At 40.5% G+C, this 26,646-nt stretch overlaps 2 protein-coding genes across 3 annotated transcripts; one reads left to right on the top strand and one right to left on the bottom strand.

The window, feature by feature from the left end:
• Window positions 1-1,024: 1,024 nt before the first annotated feature.
• Window positions 1,025-7,809, top strand: LOC121179311 (phosphatidylinositol 5-phosphate 4-kinase type-2 gamma-like). The gene is made up of 10 exons (XM_041034089.1): window positions 1,025-1,193; window positions 1,288-1,385; window positions 2,593-2,689; window positions 3,164-3,313; window positions 4,628-4,774; window positions 5,236-5,274; window positions 6,136-6,249; window positions 6,326-6,584; window positions 6,748-6,851; window positions 6,994-7,809. The coding sequence occupies exons 1-10, from the start codon at window positions 1,044-1,046 to the stop codon at window positions 7,072-7,074; spliced, it is 1,239 nt and encodes a 412-aa protein (XP_040890023.1). The 5' UTR covers window positions 1,025-1,043; the 3' UTR covers window positions 7,075-7,809.
• Window positions 7,810-11,348: 3,539 nt separating this feature from the next.
• Window positions 11,349-26,434, bottom strand: LOC121179287 (arf-GAP with GTPase, ANK repeat and PH domain-containing protein 1-like). Of its 2 annotated transcripts, none has more exons than XM_041034046.1 (19): window positions 25,285-26,434; window positions 20,246-20,304; window positions 20,060-20,147; window positions 19,703-19,788; window positions 19,447-19,588; window positions 19,225-19,359; window positions 18,986-19,107; window positions 18,616-18,777; window positions 17,839-17,922; window positions 17,460-17,564; window positions 17,199-17,358; window positions 16,663-16,791; window positions 16,426-16,563; window positions 16,160-16,219; window positions 15,580-15,731; window positions 13,894-13,984; window positions 12,685-12,907; window positions 12,121-12,424; window positions 11,349-11,630 (listed from the first exon to the last, which is right to left on the bottom strand). In XM_041034046.1, the coding sequence occupies exons 1-19, from the start codon at window positions 26,432-26,434 to the stop codon at window positions 11,349-11,351; spliced, it is 3,672 nt and encodes a 1,223-aa protein (XP_040889980.1). The 2 variants fall into 2 exon arrangements, with proteins under 2 accessions (XP_040889980.1, XP_040889981.1); XM_041034047.1 differs by having other exon boundaries at window positions 17,211-17,358.
• Between the last annotated feature and the right edge of the window lie 212 nt (window positions 26,435-26,646).

The following is a 26,646-nucleotide window of genomic DNA, read 5'->3' as shown; positions in this document are numbered from 1 at the left end:
GATGACACTATTCTTCGTTTGCTGACTCTGTACAATTTGCTATGTAGAACCTATAACTTTATTTTAGTACTCTTCAAGATGCACTTGTGAACCTTAAACTAGTCCTGAAAGCAAGCAAAACAAAGTTCACGCTTTTGTCTGGAGCAAGACATTGATTTTAACAATCTACACCTAACCACACTGAATACAATACTGAGAGAACCACAGAGTGAAAATATCTGGGTATTTTGCTTGATGAAACTCAACAAACTGTATTTAAACATATTGAAAATCTCATCACCAAACTGCAGTAGAAACTTAGATTTTTGTACAGAAACAGATCCAGCTTCCCTTGGAAGTGTAGGAAAAGTATAGTTAAGATAGACCTATATCATGGTGTTACAGTTTACAGACATTTTGCTCCTCCACTGTGAAACCACTTAACTCTGTTTAACATTCTGCCCTTGGGTTCATCATTATATTTTGCATCAATATTATAAATCTTCAAGGTAGTTAAAGTTATTGAATAAAAATCCTGGAGTAAAAAGTACAGTATACAGAGGAATCAGACATTATATATATATATATATATATTACAAAGGTATAATTTTTACAAGACAATTGCATTTGTTGTATCTGTAAAATCATTATTATTGTTGTTGTTATAGGTGTGTGACAATTTACAAACAATATGCAAAAGCATTCTGTTATCTCAAGTTAACAATCAGTCACACATCACATGCATGAGTGAGTCAAAATGATTTTTCCCTATTGATTCATTAAACCGACACTACTGCCTGATTTCGACCCGAGGTTGCCGGTGGTGCGGGGCCCTGCGCCGGTTTGATGTCATTGTTGTTTGTTGGAGTGAATCGACGCAAAACGATCAAAAGACGTTGGTGCAGTAGATGTTGGATCATAGCGCCAACAAGCTGCTGTTGCTGCTGCTGCTGCTGCAGAGACTCCACAAGGCGGATTTAAGGCTACTTTACATACACAGGACGCCACAGGTGACAACAGAAACCCTGCTCACGGACTGAGACACGGATACCTGTGAAAGTACGATGTCTTCTCCCAGTGCCACCTCCAATCCTCTAAACGCTTTGGCATCCAAAAGGAAGACCAAGAAGAAACACTTCGTGCAGCAGAAAGTGGAGGTTTTCCGAGCCAGTGACCCCGTGTTGAGCGTGCTGATGTGGGGCGTCAATCACTCGGTGGGTATGTGAGCTGCATATAGAGTCAAGTAAGTGTTCATGTTGGTCTGAGAGTGAATATGTTCATCGACTATTTACCCATCGATCATCGCAGATTAATGACCTGAGCCAGGTGCCTGTACCTGTCATGCTGCTTCCAGACAACTTCAAAGCCAGCACCAAGATAAAAGTCAACAACCACCTCTTCAACAAGTACTGTTCTCCACTCACAGCTCTGTCTGCCTTACTGTAGGAACCTTCATCCTGCTTCCTGTCATTTGCACAGATTTTTTTTTTGTGTGTGTGTGTGTGTGCCTCTAATGATTTATTTGCCTGCCTGTGCTTATCAGAAATTGCAGACCCCTACAGAGAACAATAATCCTTTTCTTAACCAAAAATACCCTCAACACTTCTACAGCCGCAGCTATTACCACTAACAATAACAGTGACATTAGCCAAAAAGATGAAAGAAATAGAAATTGAGCCTGTATAGACTAAGGTCTGCCATAATGTAACGCTGTCTATGCAAAAGAATGAAATTGTGTACTAAAGTTGGACATGCAGCATGATTCCCATCCAGCGAGCCGCTTCATAGGTTGTGTAACACTAGAATATTAATAGGTGCCAGTCGAATAATAAAATAGCTACGCTGATGAACTCATCAGAAAATGTTGCAGGGCTCACAGAGCATGAGTGTCAGTCAGACAAAGAGTCAGACAGAGTATGTTACAAGATAATAAGTATTTATGGAAGCTGCGCTATACACTCTGACAGGTTCAGTTTCTATAAGGATGGAGTCTAGAAAACTAAACTGAGTGGCTTTCAATAATCCTTTAATCCATTGAGGAATCCGGGTCATGTAAAGACTTATAAACAGAGGTGGAAAGAACAAGAAAATATGTTTTCCTTGCCTTGGTGAGATTTTGCTAAAAAAATTTTTTTTTTTTTTTTTACATGACTGGATGTGGAAACCAGTGAAGGGAAAATAGCTTTTTAATGAGAAGAATTCAGTCAAATAATATGAATATTTTAGATATAGCCAAAGATGCAAGTGCCTGTGCCGACAATTAAAAAACAAGCGTGTTTTAAAATTTGGATTTGGTTACTACCTCTGACTCTGATTTTGTTCATTTTAAATGAGTTCATCAGTTTAAAAAAAGACATTAGTCTGTATTTAAGAAGAAAATATAAGGAGTTGTAGAAGGTGGCTTTAGTTATGGCTCCTTCACATTAAAAGTAGTTAAATTATGTGAACTAGTACAAATGTTTTAGTATTTATGTCATTAAACATTCATAGTTCCTGTGTAGCTCTCAGTCAAGAGCATTTGTTGAATAGATGTGCAGACTGTTGAGGCAGTAAATCAAACTTTATTGTTCATGCTATTAATTTGTTATGTATTAAAACTTCTTTGTTCCCCAGAGAGAATCTTCCTGGACAGTTCAAATTCAAAGAGTATTGTCCACAGGTGTTCAGAAACCTGCGAGAGCGCTTTGGCATTGAGGACCAAGACTACCAGGTAGGATCATTAACTCAACGCAAATCAACTTTTGAATGTGCAGAAAAAGCTTGGGCAAAGCAGGAGGTTAGAAAAACATTAGACTCAGAACATTCAAGGTTTTTCTGTGTTTTCTTTGATTAAAAACCAGACTATTTTTCATACATATCGATCTGCTCCTTTCTACATTTGCATGTCTTTGTGTGATATTTGCATGCGCCAGGTGGCACACAGAGTCGTCACCTGCTCTGCACAGTGCACATTTGGTTAGCACACAATTGTGTGAGGCAAGCTTTATGTTCACTTTAAAGCATGTGGTGGTAAAAGTCATACTGAAGAGATGAACAGTATTAAACTTTAATGAACATCAGTCTAATTTTTTTTAAATGTTCCAGTGTGATCCATAACAGCAATAAAAAATAGCAGTATGAGGGATGTAAAAGGTTTCACTGGCCCAGTTTCTGCTCATGATGTTGTCCTCTCACTCACCAACAGGTGTCTCTGGCCCGCAGTCCCCCACTCAAAGATGAGGAGGGACAAAGCGTGGGGCTGCTGCTGACGTCATACGACCACACTTTGGTAGTAAAAGAAATCTCCAGTGAGGAGGTGGAGGAAATGCACAACATCCTCTCTGAGTATCACCAGGTACGAGTGGCACAGGGTGGAAAAATGACCTCTGCCATCTGGAGTTTGAATGTCCTCTCACAGTGAGACAAACACTATTTTGACCCACACGTTTGTGTATAGTGAAATCTGAAATCAGTGAAATCTGAGGATGAATTCTGTTAGTCACATATTTTCTAGTTGAGAGGTGCTCTTTTTATGATAAGCCTGGTTGCCATGGCAAAGATTTTACAACATCAAAGCTGAAAGATGAGTGTTTGAATTTCAAACAGAGGGAGTTTTTCTTTTACTACTAATGATACATGACCAGATCTCTTGATTTTTTTTTTTTTTTTATCATCTAAATTATTTGAGTGTGTAAATGTACAGAGCACCAAGCAAAGGCAGACTGTCATGGCTTTTTCTGTTTCAACACAGAAGAAGACTTAAGGAAAAGCTGGTTATGGATCAGATGCTCTCAAGTCACTATAATTTGACTTGCACTTTTTTTCACAGCATATACGGACTTATCACAGCAGGAAAAGAGCAAGTGTTACTAAAAACATTAACACTGACCTCATTATATTTAATTGTCTCAGTAAGCCATGATAGTGAGAGAGTGAGCCAGCATGGAAAATACCAAGACCCTGAAACAGAGGCAGCTAAATTAAATCCAGCCATCATTATTTAAACCTGTGCTTTTTTTTCAGACATGTCAAAACATCTTCTGTGATTCAATGTCCATTTATTGGTGTTTTTTCTGGTGCTTTCAGCCACATTTCAGGGTCTTTTTCAGTGGATGAAGTTTGCTCAGAAAAGAAGTTATTAAGTGGACCTTACAGACACCAAACGTCACTGTTTGTTTTTTTGACAAATGTTACAAAGCCATTTTTTAAACATTTTGAAACCTGTGTCATTCACATTCACGTGAACGTGCTACCTCCCAGCCTTTTCTGCCACACCATTGCTGTGTTTATTACTGCATTGCCACCACTTATAGATCAGTGGAGTAGTGTGAAGACACTGGCAGAAATGTGTAGCCTGTCACCTGCATGCTCATGTGTCTCTATTTAAGTAATGATTTTCTTTTTGTTAAACTACAATTTTTTTTTCTCAAGCAGTCAACTTACTTCTGGCTTTTCAATACTTGTTTAGACGACAGGAAACAAAGAGAGGGAGACAGCAGAGACAACCAAAATGTCCAGAGTTATCCACAGGCCAGTGAAGGATCATCCGGGAGAGCATTAAACCAAAGACAGCAGCACCTTCATTTATGCACTGTGTCTGAACACTGCTGTGTTTGTGCTTCCTTTGTTCGCTGTGATTCATTGTTCATTCACTGCTGTTCCTTTCTAGCATATTGTCACCTGCCACGGCAGTACGCTGCTCCCTCAGTTCTTGGCCATGTACAGGGTCACGGTGGAGAACGAGGACACCTACCTGTTAGTTATGAGGAACATGTTCAGCCACAGACTACATGTGCACAGGAAGTACGACCTCAAGGTAAAACGTGCAGCAGTCACGGCTCTGTTATTGTTAATGGTACGCAGAAAGTCTGGTGGGTCATGAGTTTAATCTTCTGTAGTGTCTTTAGGTTTACCTCTGTTCATTTTTCCACCAACGGGTATGATTCAGAGTTGATTTATTTCTTTGGAATTTGACAACCAAAGATAAAATATTTTCAGTCTTGTCAAGAAGCAAATGCAGTTCACAGGAATTTGTGAAAGGAGGAGCGGGAACACTAGAACATTTAAAGTCTCTAACTTGAAAGACACAGCAATTGCAGCACATAATTCTACACACGTGGAGGCTTTAATTCTCTGAATTTAATTAGTCACCATCAACCTCCTCTGTTGCAAGCAGGGTTCATGGCCATTCATGTATCATGTTTCAGGGGCTTGTGATTGATTAAAAAAAAAATAGCCAGGATAATAGTTATTGGTGACTGATTTTTCTTTCCTCAGGGGTCCTTGGTGTCTCGTGAAGCAAGTTTTAAAGAGAAGGTGAGATTTCTGGTCTACAATTTAGTGATTTAGAGCGGCGCGCACATAAAGTTGGGATACTTGTGAGAGTGAGATTTTTAAAAAATAAAAGTCAAAGCAGAAGAGGCTGATATACAATGAGTTTTTGTATCTGTCAAAAACAAAATAAACAAAAAAACAATCAAATGGCTGAATCCCACATTTCCCATAATGCTTGTTTCTCCTTACTGGTTATCTTACCTTCACCTTTAAAATCTGGGAGGTGTCCCTTTAACAAATTTGAATGCCTTTGATTCACATTAACAAAAGAGCCTGAAGTAAACTCTTTGTTGGTTGCAGCTGTGCCACCACAGACTGTCTGATGATGTGGACATACAGCATATTCAGGCTGTTTCCCCCAGTTTGGTATTCTGTGTCTCTCACTGCAAACCAGAAAAATTGTACTTTTCGTAATGTGTGGCTGAGAGCTGAGTGTAAAATCACATTTCCTTGAATTGCATCTAATTGTTGTTGCTTAATTGTTTGTGCATCGTGACCAATGTAATTTTAAGATGAGACTTTCAGAAGTGTTTTCACAGAAAAATCCCTTATCAAATGACTTTAAACAACATCAGAAGCCCTCTGTTTGGCCTCAAGCAACTCTGACCTAGATAAAATGCTGAAAAGTAGCTGGTTGAATGGATTGAGTTTAAATAACTGCCGAGCTGTGGCTGGAAACCTTTGATCTTTCCAACTGTGTGGATTTGGAAAACAATGTTTTGGGTGATGTTATGTCGCTGGAAAAAAGGAAGGCTGATGATGTTTTAATGAGAAAAATGCTAATGTGTTTACGGTGTGATTTTTGTGCTAAATGCAACTTAACCTTCACCTCTGTATTTCCAGGTGAAAGAGCTGCCCACTTATAAGGACGTGGATTTCAGGAATAACATGCAAAAAGTTCATGTGAGTGACGAGGAGAAGGAGAAGATCATGGACAAGCTCTACAGAGACACTGAGGTATGAAAGGAGTTTAAGGAATGAATGCCATCATTGTTTTACTCTGATATGACATGTGCTTGTCCTCTTTCTGCAGTTTCTGGCACGTATGAGGATAATGGACTACAGCCTGCTGCTGGGCATCCATGATGTCGAGCGGGCTGAGAGGGAGGAGGAGGAGGATGAGGAGATGGAGTCGTCCTATGAAGAGGAAGAGGAGGATGAAAATGGCCTGGCTCATGCGCCGGTCTCCACCTCACCTGAGGGAATCGCTGGCTACATGAACTCCTTCAAACCCATGGGTCCCGGGGAGTTCGACCCTTATGTGGATGTGTATGCTATTCAGAGCGCTGTAGGTGAGTCCTGACAGCTGAGATATCTCTGGTGAAGGTAAGTAGGTTATCGGAGCTCTAGGCTGTAATACAACTAAACCTCATCTCATGCTGGGGCTGCAGCAGATAAGATCATACGTGCAGATCAATATTCACCCACCAGATGCTGTGAATCACTCCCCTGTAGGTGCACCCCAGAGAGAGGTGTATTTTATGGGTCTGATTGACGTGCTGACACAGTATGACACCAAGAAGAAAGCCGCTCACGCTGCCAAGGCTGTCAAACACGGGGTAAGAGATCTATGTTCTTTAAAAGGGATTGCTTAGCACACAGTGTGCACGGTTTACATCTCTATCTCGCAAAGAGTGAAGGGTTGTTTTCATTTTCCATCAGGTTATTTCTGATCGACTGTGTCTGTGTGTGTTTTTGCAGGCCGGAGCAGAAATCTCAACAGTTCATCCAGAGCAGTACGCTAAACGTTTCAGAGAGTTCGTCATTAAGATATTTGCCTAGTTCGAAGATCCAGTTCACTCATCATTTAACAGGAGAGCAGTTAAACGAGCATCAAGAAGCGCTGAAAAGTTAGACTTAACTTTTAAATGATTTATGCGCTCTTTGAGTTTTGACCCTCCACATTATTCTGCACTGTGACAGGGAGAAAAGTCTTCCTGGCAACTCATTACTGTTGTTAATGGGTTTGTTTTGTTTTCACTTAAAGTTTTGGCAGCATCGCTTTGACTCTGAGCGAGAGCCAGAAATATAGGTTTGCAGAAAACAAATCATGTGAGGTGATGTAAGTTAATACTTCTGACATAAATGTCTTCTTCTTCGTGGCCAGTGGAGGGGGGGTGGGGGACATTATTGTTCCTCAACACATTCCTCCTTAATCTGCTTTGGCTTTCCTTCAGTGGAAGCCTCATGCATGGCTGATTAGGATAAATATTATTGTTTTGCTTTTAAATCTTGCTTTGTGACTCCCTCTTTCCCATCAATGACAACACTTAGATTAAGGAAATAATTTGTGTTGACTGGGCAAATCTACAGGGTCTCAGTGAGGAACAACACAATATATATATCTCCTTTTCAGCACAGATAGTTTTACAGTCAAATGCTGCCAAGTGCAGGTTTTAAAATCAATACCACAAACATAATGGTGTAAATGAAGCACCGAATACTGCCTTAATACTGTTAGCCTCCATCTTTAGGCAAGTAAATCAAAGAGAAAATTAAATAATGTTTAAAGATCCTCTGTGATTATTAAATGAATAGGTGAAGCCATTGGAAATGTTGTTTACTGAGGAATGTATTATCAGTAATGAGATTTTGATTATGTGTATTAAAACCTATTTTCACAAGTATACCAGACCATTCATTTCATCAGAGACTGTACACAAACCCGTTCCCTACGCTTTCACTTTTTTGGTTTCCTTAACAGTACTGCAAATTTACCACTGACAGTAAATACGTCAGTAAAATACCACAGGCTGCTGCACGGTTACTGCAAGTACACAATTTCATTTTGTTTTCATTTTGAAAGCCTGAAACCTAAAAGGTTTAACTTGCACCTCTCCAGTGCAGTTGTTCAAGGGCAGCACTCCTCTCAGCTTTATAGTGGCTCAGATGTCCATAAGCCCACCAGGTGAATATGGCATCAAGGATCTGTACATCAGTCCATGTGTTCCTCTAAAATGTATTCTCAGTGATGAAGCATTCATTTTTGTCTTTATTTAGTCCTCTCTCTCCCCCCTGTCCCAGTCCTCCTGGCACACATTCCTGAATATTCCTCAAAGATTATGATGAGGATCTCTCTTTTGGACTAATAATCGAGTGGACAAACAGAGGCAGACGAGGGACGGGAAGATGAGAAGAAATGTGTTTGTGAGAGAGAATCCAAGATTATTCTAACTAAATTATATATCAGATAATTAAAAAAAAAGAAATACAAAACAGAAAACTGACATAATCACAGCAGCCTTGCTTTATTTTGTGAGCGGTGAGGAAATTCTGTTTAATTTTAAGATGAAATTGATCATCTCTGCTAATTATTATTGTACATTCACTCTTTGTAGATTATTTTCTCTCAATATGCCCAAAAGAAATTGGGAGTTTCAAACGCTGTTGGACCAGCGTTTTTGCATTCCTCAGTTCAGTTTTCATGCTCAGTGCAGAGCAGTTTTTTATGGGCATATAAAAATGAAGATAAACAACAGTACTTATATCAACCAGAAAACTAGTGGAGCTAGTGGCTATAACTTGCCCAAACACAGCAGAGCTTAACGCTGTTTGCTTTACAGGGATCAAATCCTTCAAAACACACAATTTGAAAACTCAACAGCAACATCTCTGCAAATGCAATGACTGACTAAAATTATATTTATCAGCTGTCCTTCAGAGGTTTTCAAGGAAACCATTCACATTGAGCTCCATCTCTTATTAGGACTGACCTTGTTGATGATGAATTCTTCTCTTTTTGTATGTGTATATTTTCCTCTCTGTATGAACCAAATGCTCTGAGAAGATTATGTTTGGATAGAGGGCATTCTATATCATTCATATATTCATTATTCTATTGATCATACATACTCTACAGACCATATCATACATGCCAACTTCATGTTTTTATATTTCAGTATAGTTCCTGGGCACCAACATCTACAAATCAACAAAACGTCCCCATATTGGCATCAGTTCTGAAGCTGCCTTCTAGTCATTGTGTTTGTTATGTCTCTTTAGTTTTTACATCTGTGGGCCCAAAATAAATCTCCTTACTTCTGTGAATCCATGAGACTGAAACCATCTCAGAGATGGTATGATGGAATAAAAATGTCTCCATGACTTTGACCTAGAAAGAAGTAGGTCAGAGCCAGTAGGGGCCTTTAACAAGAACTGGTCTCATCGAAAAGATCTCACATTCAAATGCCAGAAGAGTGTTAATGCGATGGCTGCCGGCTACTGGAGGACTCCACCTGTACATAAAAGGAGTCTCTCAGCTCGGTTTGAAACACAAACCTTCTGCACACCAGCACACGTGATGCAACCCCAGGAGTAAATTCTACATTATGTTAAAGGGTCAAAATAAGTCAATAAAATGAACAAATCTGGACAGACGTTGTGTATGTAGAACATAACTCAGCTTGCCTTTCGAAATATAATTTGCTAAGAGCCCCGACACAGAAAAACACACACAACTCTGAACAAAACAGCTTGGGCAGTAGCCTTAGTGTATTGATAATGAATGCTCTATGAATCATTGCATGAGTAAAAAAATACAAATGGAGAGAGATGCTTACAGCACAGACAAGTACACCCAGCGGAGTCTTCAGATCAACACAAAAATACATACAGTACTGCATGAGGATAGTTTTTTAAATATTCATTTGGGCAACATTCTCCTATTTCATGTTGATTTTCAGCCACTTGTAAATATAATCATCGTCGTTCAAAGGCCCAGCTTTATAGATCAGAGCCTTTGATCTATTAAACCATACTTTAAATGTCTATTAGTCACAGCATGAATATTAGTTAATTCAAAAATAAAACACCCTAACAGTATCATCTGGAAAACGCATGTTAGTGTTGGAAATGATGAACTCAAACCATCTGTTTTTGTATACATTCAATCAAAATCAAGGCGTTTCACGTCTTCGTTTACACGTCTACTATTACACTCGCCTTGATAATGACCTGCTGCCATGATGCACACATCATGTGCAGTGTTCATGTCACACACAGTGACGCAAACGTAACATAGAAATCTCAGTCTTGGATGTCAAAGAGTTAATCAGGTGGTTATCAAAGGAAAACCAAACCAAGACGCTGCGCAGTAAATCTCTGAACAGCTGTGAGTAACCCTTTGAGTTTTATACACAGAACCAACTGTACAAATCATACAATAACAATCTGGAAAATGAAGCACTTTTAGAATATTATAATATTTTATCAATGTATCTCTATACAGTTATTTTGATTATCTTTAAAACAGCCTCTCTTTTACAACCGTAAAGTTTTGTTTTTGTTTTTAATCAACTTACACAACATCATTTATGCACTGAACGACCAGCTGTGTTGAACGCAACACAGTATACGCACTGAATTTAAAACATTCGTCGTCAATAAAGTTAAGAAGAAGTATGGACGTGTTTGACATTGGGAATTCAAGCAAGACAGACTTGAAAACAGAGGCGTCCATCTATCAAATAGTAAACTTATTGCAGTTACTTCTGGGCTCTAGATGCTCAGTTAAGCTGTTTGAGGCCAAAGGCAGATTTCCATTCTTAATAAAGAATGGAAATCTGCGAGAAAAATCCAGAGAATAAAGTTGAGTATTGACTGCGTGATAAAATATGAATCATACCAGCTGGTAAACAGCGCAATACGTTTCCCAGTAAAATCTGAATGCAGAGCAATCTGGATGTCATGTCATGTGTAGTCAGGAGAATTTTTTATTTTTAGTTTTGGTTAAATCATTGTAGCAGACTGAGTGTGCCTGTGTGGTTACCAGTGTGAGTTTTACCAGTGAGTGTTTTCATCCCTGACAAACACACACACACACACACACACACACACACACACACACACCCTTCAACACCTCATCTGGTTTCAGGAATGCAACATCTGGCAACATGTTCATCAGTACTGCTGGCCTGTGTGAATATATGGGACACTATGAGGGCAAAGCAACAAGCTCACTCTCTCTCACTCACACACACACACACACACACACACACACACACACACACACACACACACACACACACACACACACACTATACCACACCACATTTCCATTATGACACTGCTCTTCTAGAGGTGCTGTAGCTCAAGCTGGTGCCACCGCTCTTGTGCGAGATCTTGAGCGTCGTGGCAACCGTCAGGCTCGGCGTCATGGCCACAGGGAAGCTGGATGTCGCGGCTGCCGCGAAACCGACAGTCGTGGCAGCGGAGGGAGCTGGTTCGTTTGGGCATCCGTACTGGAGCAAGATGTCGACACACTCCTGGCTGCCAGCACTGCGAGCCAGAGCCAAAGCTGTCTGCCCCTGAGCGTCCCGATACCGAACATCACAGCCATACTGAGCACAAGGAGAGGAAGAAAATCAAAAACTGGATTAGATTATGTAACTACCCCATATTTCACACTTTAAGGAAGCTTTATTACATGTGTAAAAAATGGCCTGTGGTCTCTGAGGCCTAAAACCTGACAGGGCTTCCTTAAATAATCCCAATAAGGTGTGACTAAGCCTTAGTGCCTTTCATACATATACATCACCTTGAGTGGTCTGCTGAGTCATCTGTTTTAGCACTTCTTGTTTCTTGCTGAGTGTATTACTTAGAGGTTATTGAAGGGTGACATTATTATTCTTGCCATTTTTGCATAACTCAACATGATGGTTTGCTGTGGACAAAGAAATTTCAAATCATTTCATGCCTTGTTGATTCTGTGCCTTCTGTGCAACATTATCTGTGTTCCCATGCACTGCAGTTCTTTAGCGTTATGTTGCTTCCTATATATCCCAGCTGGCAAACCCCCAGAGAGATAAACAGAGAGGGAGGGAAACACACCCAAACAAGAAGCTGCGTCATCACCACATCAGCCTGCTGACAAGCAGCGTGGAGGGCAGAGCCGGGCAGTCGCAGTGCTAAGAGCGACCTGGAGGAGAGGGCCAGACTGAGAGGTGCATTAATGTCCTCCTTAGTGCAGTGAGCCAAAAGGAGCAGCAGCTTCGGGAGGTTGTGCTCCATCACTGCCAACAGAAGACGGCCAGATAGCGTGATGTCTGGGCCCTCGCTGGGAGTGGGAGGAGGCAACGGCGCCACAAACAGTTTCTGCTCATATTTGGCTCTGATCCATGACTCACGCTCCTCTCTGAACAAGCAAAGAAAGCAAAGAGAAACAAGCAAATGGCGAACGTTCAGTGAAATATATTCACAGCCTCTTATCTTTCTCCTGCTCAAGAGTTACAACAATTTAATTCTCCTGGAACTTGTAAACTCAAAAATACAATTGCAAGTATGCAGCTCATGCCTACACACTTTAGGTACTACAGACATTTAACTAAAGCACTGTGTGTTGCCTTTTGTCACATCAACAATGTTACATCTCATAACATTATTGTTTTTCCCTACCTTGTAGCATCAGGTGCTGGTTTACGTCTCCCCAGGGTGCGTGCCTCCCATATACTGTTGACCATGTGGTTGCCTATGGCACTGAGAACCAGAGTCAGCTCTCGCGGCAGATCATCAAGATCCAGCGAGCGAACGCGCGTCAGATGGGTCCCCAAGTTCCTGTGGATCCCTGAACACTCGATGCATATGAGAGCGCCCAGGTTCAGACTGGCCCAGGTTGGATCTTGGGGGAGGGAGGGTACACACAACAAATTAGGCTGATACTTCATTTGAAACTGATCTATGTGCATATGGTTGACAGATTTCTGCCATTTGAATTTGTTGTGTGCCACTAAAATGTGCCAGTTTGGCCATGTCACGCAGTGAAAGTGTCTGAAGTTGTGTGAAATCCTGTTTGGGCAAATTCTGAAGCCGTTCTGTTAAATCTGTGGCCAGTGTGCCAAACATTATATTCCCCTGAAACTCTGGCCTTTTAAAGTGTTCCAGTATCAAAAGGATTTCCGATTAGATTAAATCTATTTTTGTTTGGTTTAGTGACTTCCAAGACACCAACTTTAATTCTAGGGTATGTTAGTGAAATTTTGCTGATTACGTTTCCTAAAAAAACAGACCCTTTGTCTCTGTGTTGGACTGAAAAATATTTCAAAACATATCAAAATATTTGCACATTCTTTTCCCAGTGGCTTCATTTACCTTGCATTTAATACTGTAGCAGTTCTTTTAGCAGATATTTTTGACGTGAGTAAAAAATTATTTCAAGTCCTGGATGGCAACTCAATTCAGATTCAATAAAGCATTTAGGTAATGAGCATGATTTGAACACTCAGTCAGCAAGTTTTTTCAACTTGCCCATTAAAATTCAACAAATATGCAAAATGAAAACAATAATAATGAAAAATAAAGCATAATTAATGTGGTCAGGAAACAAAAACACACAAAAAGACCCAAAGAGCCAAAGTACATGTATAGTCATTCAATCAATCTGTGATTGTTTCACAACACCTGAAGGAATAACAAGAAACTAGATTTTAAAAATATGTTACATGCTAATATCCAAAGGAGCTGTTCTTTGGATAGTCTAACAAGGGTCATACGGAATGATGACACATGTTCAAGGTTGAAATAAGACAAGATGGGAAATATACCAAAATCAGACACAGGTTTGAACATGTACAAAGTGGAGAAAAGCTATAAGATAGTGTAACTAACTGGGAGCATCACAGTCAACACAGAAGTTGTTGCCCTTTGCGTTGCGGATTGCCTGCAGAGCCACTGCTTCACTCTGACTGTTCTTGCGAGCCTGTGGAAAACACACAGTATACGGTTAAAACGGAAGAAACAGCAGCAAACTTCCCTCTGTGATATTAGCCCTGCTAACTGGTCTCATTCCTAATAACAGTGATTATCATTTCTAAATTTCCCAGTGAATAAACTGTGGTTGATGGTTATAATCATTATAATGACCATTTGAAGCTATAAAATTTGCAATTACCATTTTTGGAGATGACTGAACTAATTCCAGGACGTGCTCCCCACTCAAGAACAGAAACCAGCACTACACATTAGCTGGCACTGAAGACGGCAGGCTTTGGTAATGGCGAAACAAAATAGCTGCCCCTTTTAAAAGTAGCAGCAGTAACAGTTTCCTAATGGGATGAGAAGAGAGTCCAGGCCGGCTTCTCCTAAGAGAACACTGCTCTTATCCAGGAGTCCCAGGGTGCAAATATACAGCACACATCAGATAATACAGCAGATAATGTCACTTTTAGATGTGAGTTTACATTTCAGGAGTTAATGAAATTGCCTCATTCTGCTTTCTGTACATAATGCTGCTCCCAGGCTATTCCAGAAAAAAATTATACTGTTAGGGTACAACTGCTGCTACCCAAAAAAATGTATTTCCACTATTACTATTACTATCTGCTGCCTGTACTATGCTTACTAAAATAGGATGGTTACCTTCCTTTAGTCATATTTGGATTCATTGACTGGACATTTGCACAATGATGTTTCTGTAAAACCTACAAGTAAATCAATACTCAGTTTAGGTTTAAGGCCGTTCACAAACTAAAAGACGGATTTTCACTGTCCAAACAAAACTGTGTTGGAATTTTTTTTTTTTTTTATATCTTTGATTGAGCTCAAGTCTCATCCCTCAGACACATTCTCTACCCCAAAATGATTTCATTATATAAACTATTTATTCTGGGTGTGTGTGCCTCTGGGCTACTAAAGCCTTAAGAATTATACTGTTGACTTGCAATAAGAGGTGGTCCGAGCAGATGGAAACCCACACACAATTTCATGCCAATATGAGTACCAATATTGCACTGCAGCACCTGATTTGCATAAAAATAAACCTCAGGTGTCTGACTTTGCCCACCTCGATGCAAGCAGGTACATTTCAGGCCACATAATAGTACTAACAGCCACATCTTGAGTCATTTTAATACTCATAATATTTTGTCATTTCCCAATTGAATTATCACAGTACTGGAGAGAATATTGTGGGAGGATACAGATGCAGTATTTTATTACCCCCAGATAAATATACTAAATATTATTTGTTTGCATCTGAGTTAAAGGGAATGTGGAGACATCTATACAGACCTTACCTAAATAGTGTAGAGGCAATGGATGAATTTAATGTGTACAGGTAGACAGGTATTCACGTAAATACACTCATGTAAAATCTAGATGTTCAAATATACTGTATTTTTTGATACAGAATTAGATGTGCGCATTAGTATGTATATAGAAGTACACATGTATCTCTACTTTCTTTTTAGATGTGTTAATGGCCATAAAGAATTTTAAAAAATAAATTACCATCGTAAAATATAGTGAATGCATTATCTATGGAAAGTGCACTGTATGCCTTTTGTTCTTTCTTGCCTTGTTTTTGCTGCTCTCACACAGCTGCAGACTGGCCAAGATCTGGCTCTCGATGGCTTGGACCCAGGAGTCCCTCTCCTCCACACTCTGGGCTTCAAAGTGCCACGTCTGGCCGGTGCTTGACACGATGAGGAAGTCAAAGTTATCCTCATCTGACAGAAAAACACGAACATATGCAGAGATTTTTTTTTAATCAGATGTAGTTTTGCCCATGTAGAGCATTAACACAGTTGTTCAAATGCAGAAATTTATGCTGCATCATGAACTAAAAAGACATTTACAGTTTGGTTGCATCAGTGCAGTTAAGCATCCATGTTTGGTCACAATCAGAAAAAAAAGAGTAACTCTTTGTATATCAATGAACCCTGACCTATACCCTAAAATCTGCATTCATGTAGGTAGGAAAAAAAATGTATATGTATGTGAACAACACCAACTGAATATTAGTAAAGAGTTTAATTTAGCCATGTTACGATGTAATGTCCCTCCCTGATGCGACAGGAACACAAGCAGACAGGCTGACATGTACAGAGGGTCACAGTCAGACTTTGAAAGATGCAGAGTGACAGATCGACATTACCTGTCTTGCTTACGTTTCGTAAGCTACCAAAGCTTTTAAGTTTCCACATTTTGCGCTTGGCTGCATGAGAAGATGTCACGGAAAAGTCAAAGAGAGACAGAGAGAAAATAATAAACGTTACCTGTTGAAACCACATATTCAATTTAATAATTAACATCATATAAAATGTCAGAATATTTAGTATCTACATAATATATTATTGCCTTTGTTGTTATGAATTGCTGAATGCTGACTATGAAAACATATTTGGAGTTGTTAGTGTTTACCATCTGCTTGGCCAATCGTTGCATCTCCTTTCTGGTTCATGCTCTTCTTCCTGCGATGCTTCTTCCTGTCAGTCACTGGGGAGGCAGAGCCTACATCTTTGGTGGAGGAGGAGCTGGAGACTCCCTCAACTGCAGAGTCTAGACACAAGATCACAGGAAAATGTACCAGACTGTATGAATGTGGTATAAAGACATGAATAATTTCCAGTCATGCACACATGGAGGAATTTTACTCACCGACACTTTGAGCGTGGTTAGATAATGTGGAAGGACATCGCTGCACCCCTCTGTTACTCCTCAGGAAGAGTGCACCACCCAGCCCTTCCATTTCCTCCACTTGAAGGAGGCTACTGGCACTTACAGGGACTAAAGAGAGAACAGCAAGAATGTAATTAATAACAGAGTAATTTAGGCAAACGTTACATGTAAAACGGAGCTCCCAAGATTTAAAATACATGCATCACTGACTGTATGAACACCAGAGAAAATAAAAAATCCAAAGTATTACTGAAAAAAGTCATGTTTCACACACTCTTGCAAAACTTGTAAAACCACTTGTGATGCTCTTTTGCAAAGGTTTTTCATTTCGTTGCAATTTTTGTTCCATTCTGGTACAAAGGCTTGACCTCTAACTCCTCACAAAAAAAGGAAAATGCATTTCCAATAGTTCTGAGCCCTTATCTTTTTTTCTTTTTTAACTACACTTGCTCATTCAGTCTGCTCAAACGTTTTGTGAGGAATCTAAAATTAAAATAGATGTTTATTCTCTTGACCTGGGCTGACACCCTCAGGTCCCGGCACATCTTTGACCCGCCCGTTGAGCCCTACAGGTGGGCCGCAGGCAGGTACAGCGCGAGGTGGTCGCTTTCCCGGCACCTTCACCGTCACTCGCAGCAGGTCCATCTCTTTCCCCGGGGTATTCAGCATGTAGTCCTGCCAAAGCCAAACATCAGCCATTACCATCAACCACCAGCCGTCAGTGATACTTTCTGCAGCATAATGCTTTAGAGCGCCTTGTCAACACAGTGACTCACATTGACGCTGGAGTGATAGGACAGTATGCCATCGTTGGACAGTGTGACATACTTCTTCTTCCACTCTTTGTTGAGCGAGCTCCCGCTGCGCTTCAGCAAGATGCCCTGATGGAGGTGACAAAACTGAAGAGTGAGAATTTATTGCTAAAGTCTTGTGTGTTCATCTTGCAGATTTCTGCAGCATGGTGACTGCTGGCTGCCAAGACACCCACCAACTATTCATCAGGCCAATTTGGGATATCACAACACTTCATCACTCCAAGTGATGAAACTGCCTTCACACATTTGATTCCAAGTGTCTGCTGGTGTGACGTCCTCTGCGGAGGGTCAATAGGTGCATCATAATTGATTCTGCATCAGGCGCAAATCTGTGTCCTACCTGTTTAATGGGAATGGAGCGTCCACTGCCCAGATCTCCCTTGTAGTCTGCACTTCTTCTGTTTGAGTCACTGCCTCTCCGACCCTAAACAAACAAGCAATAACAGCATCAGAGCCAAGAATGGGGTGATTGGTTACAAATATTATTTATAACTCATAAAGCATCTAAGCTTTCCCTGTAAGTTACTGTGCATTTCAAAAAAGCCATTAAAAGTATTTGGAAATGGGAAGGGGGTTTTCTGTTGACTGTAAATGTATTTCTAATCAATATTATTATATTAACAATGGATCAAAGATGTACTAGCAATCTGTAAGGGGTCATACCCATCATCTCTAAGGAGCATTTTAGCGTCTTTCAGCTCATTGTTTTGGTTTTAAGGTCCGCAACTCAACCATACTCAACTTAACTTTTTCACCATTTTCTACCAAAAAAGCCCCTAGAACCTACTCTACACTACCTGCTCAGAGATGTGCTTTTTACATTGGTTATATCACCGACTCCTACATTTTGCTCTATGAGCTGTGATCTATAGGTTTTGAATATTTAAGCAAATAAATTGTCTGTAGTGGTAAAATTTCACTCTGCGACTACAGGGTTGTCACTGGTGTTCTTGAGCCTTGGTTTGTCTTTACATGGTTTATTATTTTTTTTTTTTTACATATAAACCTGGTACACATAAAAAAAGAAAGAAAATAAAAGTTATAGAGAATAAAATGAAAATTGTTCCAAAGGGTGTCTGAACCTTAAGTCCCTAAAAACACAATCATTGCACCTCACCGCAAATCGAGAGGTGCGTCTCCGGGTGGCGCTCCGGACTGACCCGGGCGTGGCACTGTCCTGTTTCTCCCCCCTCGCTGTCCTGGCGATCTCTTTATGACTGATGACAGGAGTGGAGGGAAGTGATGAGGAGTAATCACTGCTCTGACCACCGTTACTGGCCTAAAGAGGGGAAAGAGCCGGAGCAGCACGAGAGGGTGGGGGGAGAGATGGAGTGATAATTGAACAGAAGAGGGAGATAACTGAGTCTGATACAGCAGTGTGTTTACAGACTTTAAAAATAGCCTCACAGCTTATACTCAGTAAGAAAAAATAAATACTCCAAGTTTGTACCATTTTTTCAGGCAGAACTAGTCTGTAACAGTTTTACCTGTCCTGGAAAGATGCCCGACACTGGGGTGGATCCTCCAGAGTGACTGGGAGAATTAGGAAGCGATTTACAGGAAGCCAGTAGAGCAGCTTGCTTCTTGGCTGCCATAATCTTCTGAGCAGCTGTGGAACAAAAATATATATATATTATCCCTAAAAAAGACACATAACCTTCCTTTATTTGCTTCTTTGGCAGCAGTATGCTCCATATTCTGGTCTGGCTTTGTCAGGGACACATACCATCAGTGAAGACTCTGTTCACGTTGAGGCCGTACGTCGCACAGGTTTCATAGTAAGTGCAGCGTCGTACATCTGAGCACAGCTGTCTGGCCCTGGCATCATCTATTACTCTGGGGTTGGTGCTGCTGATCTTATCTAGAAAAGGAACAAACAACAAATATAAAAAGAATTCACCTCAGCAAACATTTGAATGAAAGAAGATGCTGTGTAGGAGCGTCTTACCCTGAGTGCCAACTACTATGAAAGGTATCTCAGTGACAGGCCGGTGGATTGCAAGCTGGTGGTAGATTCTGTAAACTTCCTGAAAGCTGGCCTCATTTTCCAGACTGAAGACCAAGATAACTGCATCCACCCAACTTGCAAACTAAGGAAAAGGAAGAAGAAGAATATCACTCAATATACACGAGAGCACACCGAGAGTAAAGGTTAAGTCACATGAAGTACATCATGTCCAAATTCAGATCACTTCTCAACCCACCTGAGCACCTGGGAGTTCAGTCTCTTCTCTGATTATCAACAAGTGGCTCTGTCCGTCAACTAGGACATCCTTAATATACTGGCGTCCTGTAAATGTAGGGAAAAAAGAGCTGTTATAGACCTTTTTCTCAGCAGATATTTTCATTTGTTACAGCCGTAAAAGCACATGTGTAACTAACAACAAGACAAGCATGGCCTAAATCCTCTAAATCAAATATAGACAGTATTAATGTAATGAGTTACACCTGTGCATGACAAGGCAAAACGTGCTGTGATAAAGTTTTATTGCCAGATGTGTACTGAGAGTGTCATAGAAAATCACACATAAAGGATGTAGATGACAACATGTGAAACGAACCCTCAGCGTTTTCTAGCGGCAGGTAACTTCCTGTTAGGTGTCTGTGGACCAGAGCAGACTTCCCACTGCACAGACCTCCCAGGACACCCTGGAGACCACACACAGAAAAAGATAGAGAGAAAGGAAATATTAATTTAGAATAAATTCCCACTAAGCGGTTAGTAAAGGTTATGTCCTCGTGCTTACCAGGTGAAGCTCTTGTACAGTTTGGCTCATGGTCCATTCTTGACTACTGGTGCATACAGCTGAAGAAACAAAGTCACAGGAAAAAAAAGAGTGGGGGGGGAGATTCATCAATAAAAAGCTCAGTGCTGTAATGATTTGTTGTATTGGTTATTTGCTGTACAGCAAGATACAGGATGCAAACTACAAATAAGACAGCTTTGGAGTTACTGGAAGCTATATTTGCAATTTCAGCAGCGCTAATATTTGGGCTAACAATTTCCCCCTGCTCCCAGTGTTTGTGTTTGGCACAAACACAAACACTGGAAGCAGGGGGAAAAGGTCTGTGGGTCTAAAGGTCTGTGGACCCAGCACATTGATGAAAGTCAAGGTGTCCGAGCATCCATCCTGGGTGCAGAAAGGCTGCAGCTCCCAGCAAATTCAATCAAGTGTACGAACGTGAAAGCCTACACAAGTCAGTGAGCATGTCAGATATCTTTAGTCTACTCTTACATTGTTAAGCATGCCACTTTTTTGTCTCTTATTGTGGTTGATTGGCAAAAACTCCCTCTAACAAGTCATTTATTGTCTTATTCAGCCTTGAAGACTGAAAGAAAAGAAAGAATTCAGCCAGCTGTGGTGAGATAATTCATCTTATTCCAAGTAGAGTTTCCCTCATTTCATGAATTTTATAGAAGTCGGTGTCAAGCGAAACAAGACAGAATACGCCACTCGGTGCTCTGTGGTATAAAGAAGATGAAACCTGATTTAAAAAGATTTCTGAAAGAAGCCGATCTGCATTAGAAACAAGTCAAATAGCCCAATATAAAAATGATTTGTTACCACAAAATCTTTCCAGTTTCATCTAAAATACTTTAAGTTACTTTAGTCTATCACTGGGTCACCCAGAGCCTTTATGGTAGTGCAGCGATTTGCCTGCTTGAGTACTGTTATACTGACCATACCTTCTAAAGTATTACATAAAAAGGGAAAACTGCACTGGGAAAAGTGAATAAGGAATAAGTAAGAAAATTAAGTCTTGAAGGCAGAATCTGAGAGCAAAAAGATTGAGATTTAAAAGATTAAAAAGATTTTAAAACTGACTGAGCAATAGTAAGCTTTTGTTTAGTTATATATGCAACTTTATTTTGCATCAGACAGAATGGAAATGGCTCTTTAAGAAATGATAGACGATAATTGGTGTCAAGTGGCTGATATAGTTACAGAACATAATTTGTAAGTTGAGGCAGAATCCCCAGAGATAAACAAACTCATGTTCTCCGTTGGTTAAAGTATCTGAGTTGCACCAGAATTTTAATAAATGCAAGCACTTATTAAGCCACTCTATAAAGAAGGGTGCTTTCATTTAAACAGGGGAAAATACGATGTTTCTATTGTAAATCAACACCATGAGAATATAATTCGAACACAATGCACCTTCTTTCATCACCATTTTACTTTTACCTTTACTTAAATGATCTGTTACCATTTATTGAACGCTTAAAAATTCAAGCAGCGTTGTGCTTATGTTGGTTTTCTGGCTTTGTTTTTTAGAGAAAATAGACATCCATTCTGCAGTGACAAAATGATTTAGTGTTAATTTTAAATACTTACATTATGTTCATGATGATAAATAGCTCTGAGATTATAACCAAATATATCTACGTCACTGGTTAACTGTGATCATAATGATCTTCCAGCTGCGCTGTGTCATTTTAGCAGTCAGATCAGTTAGTAATGCTTTATCAGACTTGATGCTGAGAGACCAAAGTAGAACTTAAAAAAAGAAGTTTTATATAACACAAATTCATAAAAGTGGTATAGAAAGTAAGGTTAGTAAGATTTTTCAGTTTTCAGTCTGTGTGGACGTTTCCACACTACAGCAACTGTTAAAATGTATTTTTATTATATTAATCCCATAGCTCATTCTTTAATTTAATTCGGAGGTCATAAATATATTTCTGTAAAAACACTCTACAGAAAATATAACTGTATAACATTCTCCTGAAAGAAGTGAAAGATTCAGCTCATATATTATGATGGATTAACTCAGGAACAATGTCAGTATCTTGAAACAATGTGGAACAAGACAGATAAGTCCACTGGCGTGAGAAAAATCTAAATGATTTACAATTCATTCTTTATATTTTAAAGGTTCAAGTTCTAGATTAAATGGCTTGCTAGGGACTTATTTGTTAAGAGGTTCAACTACACATTGGGCTTTGATGCCTTAGGTCTTCCCTCAGTGGAATCACAGCAAAGGTGTCTCGGTGAATACAATACGCACACATATGCACACACAGAGCTGTGAAGGACATCATACACATCTGCAGACTTGACGCTGAACAGACAAAGACAAATGTCTGCTAGTGTGAACACACTCACTCACATACTCAGGAGGCAGGAGGCAACACTGTGGAAGTGCTTACAGATGTACATCAATGTAGGACTCGCATCATCAGAGCCAACGACACAGATACTGTTTGCATACACACACTGTGAAGCTGTCGGGTCACGCTGTGCTTGGGCGGGGCCGCGGTATCAGCCCCGGATCTCTGGGGACACAGATTCTAACTTTAAACTCTGACGACTCTCCCTCATCCCCATCTTTGGGCAACCCCACACCCACACTGCCCTCCATCAACAGCGTCACACCACAGACCAAATAGCATCTCTCACGGCTTGCTGTTGCCATGGCAACTCCATTTTCCAGAAGCCTCCAGCCCTGGTCTCCATACAATAAATGGTCTCTCATGGATACAGCAATGTGTGTGTGTGAGGCATAGAGACATGATGTCCACCTGTGCACGCATGATGCTGAGAATACGCAGCTGTGCGTGTCTGTCGCATTTTTGACATTGGGGACGAATTGTTAATTAAATATGATCAGTAATGCTTATTTGTCATCAGAGTACCAACAGAAAATGCTTAAATTACAGGCTCAACATGGCACAGCGTTGACTTTGCTGCTCACAAACACTTAAACACAATACAGCGTCGACGAATGAATAGGCTCCATTTGTAGGCTGATTAACTCTATGCACAGAGCAGGAAGCAGCAGGTTCCCGGTCTCCTCGCTCCTCCGATGAACACAGCTCTGTGTATCCCCAACCTTAATTATTCATGTCCCACTTACTCCTGACAAATTATTCAGAGCTTACTCCAATCCTACACTCTCTGTCACAGATGATTTTCTTTAGAACATATTAATAAAGATTAAAGATTGATAAAGTTGCATCATTTCCTTTACTTTGAACAGAGAAGCCTGAATATTTCATGAAGTGTTTTCATAGGTTTTGACACGAGTGAAATAAATTGTTTGTTTAAGTGTCATGGTTTGGGGAATTCCCTAAAACACATATTCAAACCATTAAGTACAAAGTGCAAAGTACCTGAGCAGTAACAGCATTTTAAATGCTTTCGCTGTTCATGCCTACGGTGAAGCTTTGTTTGGCTTTACTGTTCTTTCCTAACAAAGAACACTCTGTACTAACTTTGAAACCTTTGGCTTTAATGTTTATTAAGTAAATAATCTAATCATGGTTGGTTTTATGTGTTTGCAATGTTTGTAGTTTAGCAACAGTTTATTTAATTACAGCTAAATAATAGTCTATTAACTTCACTAACAGACATCTTGTAGGCCTGTAGGATCATTAGCAACAGACCCAGATTTGGTTTTAAAGGAAGATGATTTATCCTGGCATGTGGATACATTTTTGTAGCAAATCTAATATCTACTCATTAAAAGGCTAAAATCATTTTCATTATCTATAAATCTGACAATTCTGGTCAAGAGTAGCTGATAATTAGATCTGGGAAAAGTTCAGATGATAGTGAAAAATATATCTGATCCCAAACCAAAAAATACTCAGCTGACTATCACATAAGACAAAGGACAGCACTGACTCCTCACGTTTAAGAGGCCGTAACCGGAGAACATCAAGGTAGTTTTGCTTGAAAATGACTTAAACGATTAACTGATAATCAAAATACCCAATCTTTATTAGTTTGTTTATATTCTGTCCATTACTTTTCTGTCAGTTGGCTAATCAAATAATTGACTAATTGTTTAAGCTGCAGATCATTTTAGAATCTAATGCTTTAATGCTTTACCCATTTGTGCGATGATAATATTCATGAATGACTAATAAGAGGATAAATACTATATAAATGTTACAGATGTGCAGTTCTTTTAAAAACCTGACCCTTTTGCAGCTTCAAGTGGAAGAGCATCCTGTGTTTTTTCCTTTTTAGAGCTGCGTTAGATCTCAAAGGAGCCGCATTTCATTTGATCTGATTGTGATTGCATCTTCACCAAACGTAGTTATTTTAAGTTATGTAGCCTTTCCGAGTAGTTTCAGATACACTGAGAGCTCAGGGCTGTAATAAAAACAGCAGTTGCTTCACCAAAGAAAGGAAAGATTAGAAGTTGGAGTTTAAACCCGTTTCTTTGCCCTAAATGTTATTTACTCACTATCTAGCATGTTTGCAGACACTTGTAGTGTTAACCTGTAAAGCTTTCAGTTACCACACACTCATGTAAACCTCTCCATTCCCCTTGAAGCAAAGAGCATTCAGATCTCAACAGCTTATTCTAACAAGATAATCACAAAGGACAATTCAAATGTATATTAGTGGTATAGCCAAATTCAAATCCACTTTGCAAGAAGATACGCATAATAAATTTACGCTCACCTGATAATTGAATGTCACAACTGTGTCTAATTCCCAGCAACTGCCCAAAATAAATGAAATGTTTAAGTAAATGAATGAATTGTAAGAGCATTAGAGCATTACTGGGCTTAAGTGGGGACAGATTTTTTTTGGTTCAGGTTCATACAACTCCAGAGAGGGCAATATAAATGGTAATAAACATGTGATCCTGTTTAATCACACTGAACAAAATGGTCCTCTTGGTTGCTTAATTTCAACCCAAGTGAGCAATGATGGATGCACTGAAACAGCAGATGGTGACAGTGGTTTCTGCAACAGTATAATATGAGGATTGATTTGACATTAAAAGTTCTGCGTGCATGTACAGGACACGCATGAGGTGAACTTACCTTCCTCCTCGCTCGAGCCCCTCTCTACAGCTGGATAGAGGGGTGGTGCAGTGTTGACGCTGGGTGGCACAGCTGTACTTTTGGTGAAAATCCCACTAATGAACTTGAGCATCTTGCGGTCGCGTGGAGGAGCTCGCTGGATTGTTCCTCCCTGGCCCTCCTTCCCCTTCTTCAGGTCCTCAGAGAGGGAATGTAGGTCACTGTTGTCCAGGGTACGACTTGTACCTTTTCTTTGAGGCCTGGACACATCGGTGGCAGGAGGTGCAGGCAGGGAAACAGAAACTGTCTTAAATCTCTCCCCCTGAGGGCTGTCCCGGGTCATTGCACCTGAAAATCCCCCGCTGATGGGAGCTCCGGGGCGAATGAACATGCCCCTGCCGTCGCTGTCGGTCCAGGACGCCCTGTAAGGCCCCATAGTTGTAGCTGCCATTAAGGGGGACTGGTCCCCGATACGGTTATCCCTTCGGTCCAAAGTCTTAGCAGAGTGATACAGGCTCGTATTGGCCTCTCTGAGTTCTCTCCAGCATGCAGAGTTGCCTCCTGCATGTGATCTCATCAGGACTTCAGGGCGCTGGCTGACCTGTGGCGGGACGGAAAAAGGGAGGCTGCAGCGTGAGCGACTGCTCAGGTCTGCTCCATTTTCACCCTTCAAGAACAGCATGGGGGGCTCCCTGTAGATCTCCGTCTTAGGGCGCAAGGCCTCTGAGCGAGGCCCCTCTCTGCGCACAGTTCCCTCAGAGGTAGTTCCTCCATATACTTTGACCATTTGCCTAACAGGTGGATGTACCAGAGAAGTGTCTTTGCTTTTACCAGCTGTTGCAACATCTTTCTGGTGTCCATGAGTTTCTCTCCGCTCGAGCTTCCCTCTATTCTCAGTGGGGCTGCCATACTTGACTTGTGCCAGCTCCACTTCTGCTTCCACCTGTGTGTTTTCTTTTCCCACCACTTCTGCACATACAAGTCCTCCCTCCTTTTCAGGGACATTGCTCACTTCCTCCTTCTCCTCCTCCTTCTTCTTAGGGCTCCCTTCCCCCTCTGGAAGAGCCTCCTTCTGGTTCTCTGCTACATCCTCTGGCACAGCCTCAACCTTCACCAGAGTGAGGGAAATGAGGTAGGTGGTGCGTCTCTGTGGGTTGCCTGCTTTGCTCATTGGGACAGCAGACCTCAGCACAGTGGCACCTGCTCTCTGACCTAGCCAGACTTGCACACCTCAGTCATGGCAATCGGGACGAGACTGAAGCAGAGGAGAAAGAAGATCTAAGATCAAACACAGACATCTGATCAAACCTTGTGTTGTTGATTGTGTCTGACATCAGGCTTGTGTCGGGAATCTTGCATCCCTTTTAAAACCTTTAATAAAGA

Source organism: Toxotes jaculatrix, chromosome 3, assembly GCF_017976425.1.
Source record: "Toxotes jaculatrix isolate fToxJac2 chromosome 3, fToxJac2.pri, whole genome shotgun sequence".
Classification (NCBI taxonomy): domain Eukaryota; kingdom Metazoa; phylum Chordata; class Actinopteri; family Toxotidae; genus Toxotes; species Toxotes jaculatrix.
This window is presented reverse-complemented; position numbering and strand designations above follow the sequence as displayed.